We start from the raw sequence: 4,742 nt of genomic DNA on the forward strand, positions 1-4,742 counted from the left end.
TTTGTGAGATTTTTGTCCTGCTAGATCTACCCCAGCCAACTGTAAGTCCTATTGTTGGATAGGACCTTGGAGCAACAACAGCTCAGCCACGAAGTGACAGACCACGCAAACTCACAGAGTGGGGCACCGAGTGCTGAAGAGCACAGTGTCTATCCTCTGTTGAATCACTCACTGAAGAGTTCCAAACTGCCTCTGGAAGCAACATCAGCAAAAGAACTGCACATTAGGAGCTTCACAAAATGGGTTTCCGTGGCTGAGCAGCTGCACACAGGCCTAAGATCAAAAAGCACAAAGCCAAGTGTCGTATGGACTGGTGTAAAGCGCCGCCACTGGACTCTGCAGCAGTGGAAACGTGTTCTGTGAAGTGATGAATCAGCTTCTCTATCGGTCAGTCTGATGCACGAGTCTGGGTTTGGTGAATGCCAGGAGAACGTTACCTGCCTGACTGCACTGTGCCAGCTGTAAAGTTTGGTGGAGGAGGGATGATGATATGGGGCTGTTTTTCAGGGGTTGGTCTAGAACCCTTAGTTCCAGGGAAGGGAAATCTTAATGCTTCAGCACCAAGACATTTTGGACAACTGTACACTTCCAACTTTGTGGGAACAGTTTGGGGAAGAACCTTTCCTGTTCCAGCATGACTGAGCCCCAGAGCACAAAACAGCTCCATAAAGTCAGACTGAGTGAGTCTGGTGTGGAAGAACTTGACTGACCCTCACAGAGCCCTGACCTCAACCCCATCACACACCTTTGGGATGAACTAGAACGGAGATTGTGAGCCAGGCCCTCTCGTCCAACATCAGTGTCTGACCTTACAAATGCTCTTCTGGATGAATGGACACAAATTCCCACAGACTCTCCAACATCTTGTAGAAGCTTCCCAGAAGAGTGGAAGCTGTTAGAGCTGCAAAGGGGACCAACTCCATATTAATGCCTATGGATATGAATTTAGAATGGGATTCATAAAAGCTCCTATAGGTGTAAGGCATAGGTGTCCCAATACTTTTGTCCATATAGGGTACACTTACTTAGTTCCATGTACATGTGTACAGTTTTAATGGATTTGTACTTCCATTATTTGATTTGAGTTTTTTCAAATAACATTTCTATATCTAGTCAAATTTATTAGTGAGTAAAGCTCCATTTTAAGTTGTTACAGTTTAGTTTCAGTTTTATTCTGTTGTGTTGGTTTAGATTCTGAGCCGCTTTACTGCTGATCTCACTTCTCTGTTTGGAGCTTTAGCATCTTATTTCAGACCAAAAGAATCCAAAAAGAGAAGAATAGAGCCTTTAGTTCCCTTATAACTCCTTATCCACCAGCTTTTCATTAAAATTTTCGATTCCACCCTAAGTGGTGCAGCTGTTACATTCTCTGTAAGTTTCACCAAACCACTCTGAATGACTCTGTTTACATCTTAACCATTTAATTATGCAGAAATGTTGAAAAATTTGCAGGTTGATACGCTGCTCCCCTGATCTTACACAGCATTCTCTACTGCTTGTGTTCTGAAGGTGCTGGATCACAGACTCTGCCGTCCATTACGTGGTGAACATCGGCTACTACTCCATAATCTTTGCCTTCACCTTCACTACCTTTGTCGTCATGCTGCGATGGATCTTCCTACTCAAAGGCACCGCCGCGAATCGCCATAAACCACTCGCCGGTTCTGCTAAGCGCAAAGGGACGGGCACCTCTGACGCCCTGACCGTAATGGGCCTGTGCTGCACTCTCGGACTCACCTGGGGCTTCACCTTCTTCGCCTACGGAGCCCTGCGCCTCCCGTCCTACTACATCTTCACCATCCTCAACTCCTTCCAAGGTGGGTCAGAGAAGAAAGAGGAAGGGTTAGTTCTTCCAGAATCAATGCTGTTCTTAGTTCTGAAATAAGACAGTATAAACATAAAGTAATACAACACAGCAGCGCCGGTTCTACATCATAAGCGACATGAGCAGCTGCTCAGGGTGCTACAGCCGCCAGTACTGTTCAAACACAGACGCAGTTAACTCGTTTTACAACGGCGGTTAACAACTTTCTCTGTTTATCCAGGTTTACATGCTCAGGCTGTGATTAATCCACATGCATGTGCACTTGAAAGTTTAAGTTCATTTATGACGAACAGCCAAGCTTGTGGTGGTTGTTGTCATTAGTTTGCCTTTAATTTTGCTCAGCTAGCAAGAATAGCCCCCCCAAAAACATCCTGTTTAGGGCCCCCAACAGGCTAGAACCAGCACTGCATCACAGCACTGCTGGAGCGACACTCGTCACCATGTACTGCGAGAAACATAACACATACTGTTCACCCTTTCAGTTCTCAAACGAAAACAGAACATTCTAGTACACTGTCCTCATTTCAACAGCTAACTAACGAACACTAGCTTGTTAACTAATTTAATTACTACTGTAATCATGCTACATTCTGCCAATATTTTAAGGTAATCAATACTGTAGCTGCATGCCTATTTTAGTAATGTCTCTAATGTCTCTAGTTCACATATAACACATTTACAAGAAGTCTCTTTCAATGACTGCAGTTTTCTGCTCTGAGCAGAACAAAAAACAGTAGCTGTAGTTCTGAAACCTGCCTGGTCAGCCACGTTGGACAGCCATGGTAAAATACGCAATGTGAGCGCTTCACAACCAACGGACTGTTATGCTGCTTGGCGATATGAGAAATATCCTGTTCTGTTTTAAACTGATGGGCTGACACCTTATTTTCTTAACTCGAGAAACAAGGCAGATCATCTAGCAAACATGCTTCATATATCATTTTACTGAAAAACTGCAACATAAAAAGTAAAGAATATGCCACTTGCACGTTTCAGATGTTTTATTCAGATCTGTCCTTACTAGCATTAAACAACTAAAGGCAGGCTGAATCTCAAAGTACTGGAGTATTTTAATTCCCACATAGTGCACTATGTAGGGAGCAGGGAGCCGTTTGTGATTCAACCCCAGTGTGGGAAAACGGATATACAACACCTTAAGCTTGGAGCTACATAAAACAGGAAATTGTATAGAAGCGTTAATGGAAACTAGCATTGGGGGCACTTAAGTTTGCGAGACGTGATTTACAAGTGAAAAAAGCTAAACTTGCAGTGAAAGTAAAAAGAGTATATACCTGAAGCACTTATATTAGATTAATGTGCTTTTCAACGCAAACAAGGAAAAAGTGGGACTGCAGTCTCTGGAATGCTGTGCTTTCTTTTTCCGCATGGTGGGTGTATCTATGAACGAGCACCCGAACAGAGTGAAGCCGTATTCACTAGTTCACTAGTATACACCCTTTTCTACAAGCAATAAGCCACTTAAGGCTGTGTGTTATAGTAATTAAGTCACAGTTAAAGTGGTTTTACTCTGCTACTATGTTAAGCATAGTAACACTCTTAAAAGTGATAAAATCACTGTAACGTACTCACACATAGCATTCATTTTTCTTTTTGATACATAAAATGTTCATAAGTGGTCATCAGGGGAGAATGTAAAATGCAAGAAAAATGTAGGATATGGACCCTTTAAGTCAATCCACATTAGTAAGGAGGGACATTAGTTCCCATAGTGGGAAATACTGAGTGGACATTACCTGCAGGTCACAACAAAGCCCAACAAAGCCCAATCGGCAGATTCAGTGTGGATCTGTTTGTGTCTCTCCTCAGGATTCTTCCTGTTCATTTACTATTACAAGACTAGCAAGTTTGTGGGGGACCAGTTGACCTCAGAGAAGACCACCAGCACCACCATGGAGGCCACCAGCGTGGAGAACCCGTACGAGAAGCCGAAAACATTTTAAAGTACAGATCACTGGATAAAAGAGGAGCAGCCATCGGGAAGTGATGCCACCTGGACTATATTCTCTGTTTGAGGACGACTGAAATATGGATAACTCTAGGAGGCCTGTGCGAGTGTGCAGATCTTCAGAAGCTTTATGGGCTGAGTGGGACTTTTAATTTATAATTCTACTGAAGGCGCCTATGAATAGCAGTGATAGAAGAATAGCAAATTCCTTTACATTTCCATGAAAGCAGTCTCAGTTCCAGACATCTACACACTCAAATAAGGCAGCTCCAACTGGGATGCGATCTGATTGGTTTAGACCACAGCTTTTATGTTTCCCGCCAACAGTGCTGTAAGTACAACCTGTGGAGTTCATAAACACACATTGATCTGTTTTAAATTTTTCTTTATAATTTAACATATATGACTGATTTCATTTAGATTTTTTAATTTATTCATCTTCTGTTAATGTGTTTATTATGTATTTATTTCTGCTAACTCAAATATAGTCACATGCGAATGTTTTGGCATGTGTTTTACTAATTTCTGAAAATAAGTTAACACACCCTCTATAGAGAGCACTCTTAAACGCACAATTTCTATTTATTTGCAGAGCATAATGTTGAAAAAGGAAAATAAATAAACAGGCCTCATTTTATGTTTTATCCCCCCCCCCATATGTTAAATGCAGTAAATTAACAGTGATTGTGTATTAAAATGTGCAGTAGTGTGTCTCTGTAGAGGATGTGTAACTTATTTACATTTCAAATCAACAACATGGAATTTGGCCAGGGGTGCACAAACTTTTGCTCACGACTGAATCCACAGATTCTGTCTGGCAGTAGACAAATATAAATTCTACACCGATAGCAAGTTTTGGATCTAATGGTTAATCACTTGTTTTTGCCTATTTTGCCAGTGAATTTATCATATGACTTTTCATATTTCAGCTGTTGGGTTCTGTGGTGTTAA

The 4,742-nt window shown here is 41.8% G+C and overlaps 1 protein-coding gene across 1 annotated transcript; it reads left to right on the forward strand.

The window, feature by feature from the left end:
* The first annotated feature begins 1,704 nt into the window (after positions 1–1,704).
* LOC118816004 (adhesion G-protein coupled receptor G5-like) lies at positions 1,705–4,348 on the forward strand. The gene is made up of 2 exons (XM_036582481.1): positions 1,705–1,817; positions 3,653–4,348. Exons 1-2 carry the CDS (start codon positions 1,709–1,711, stop codon positions 3,784–3,786), a joined length of 243 nt encoding a protein of 80 aa, XP_036438374.1. The 5' UTR covers positions 1,705–1,708; the 3' UTR covers positions 3,787–4,348.
* Positions 4,349–4,742: the final 394 nt, after the last annotated feature.

This window comes from Colossoma macropomum, unplaced genomic scaffold (assembly GCF_904425465.1).
Source record: "Colossoma macropomum unplaced genomic scaffold, Colossoma_macropomum, whole genome shotgun sequence".
Taxonomy (NCBI): domain Eukaryota; kingdom Metazoa; phylum Chordata; class Actinopteri; order Characiformes; family Serrasalmidae; genus Colossoma; species Colossoma macropomum.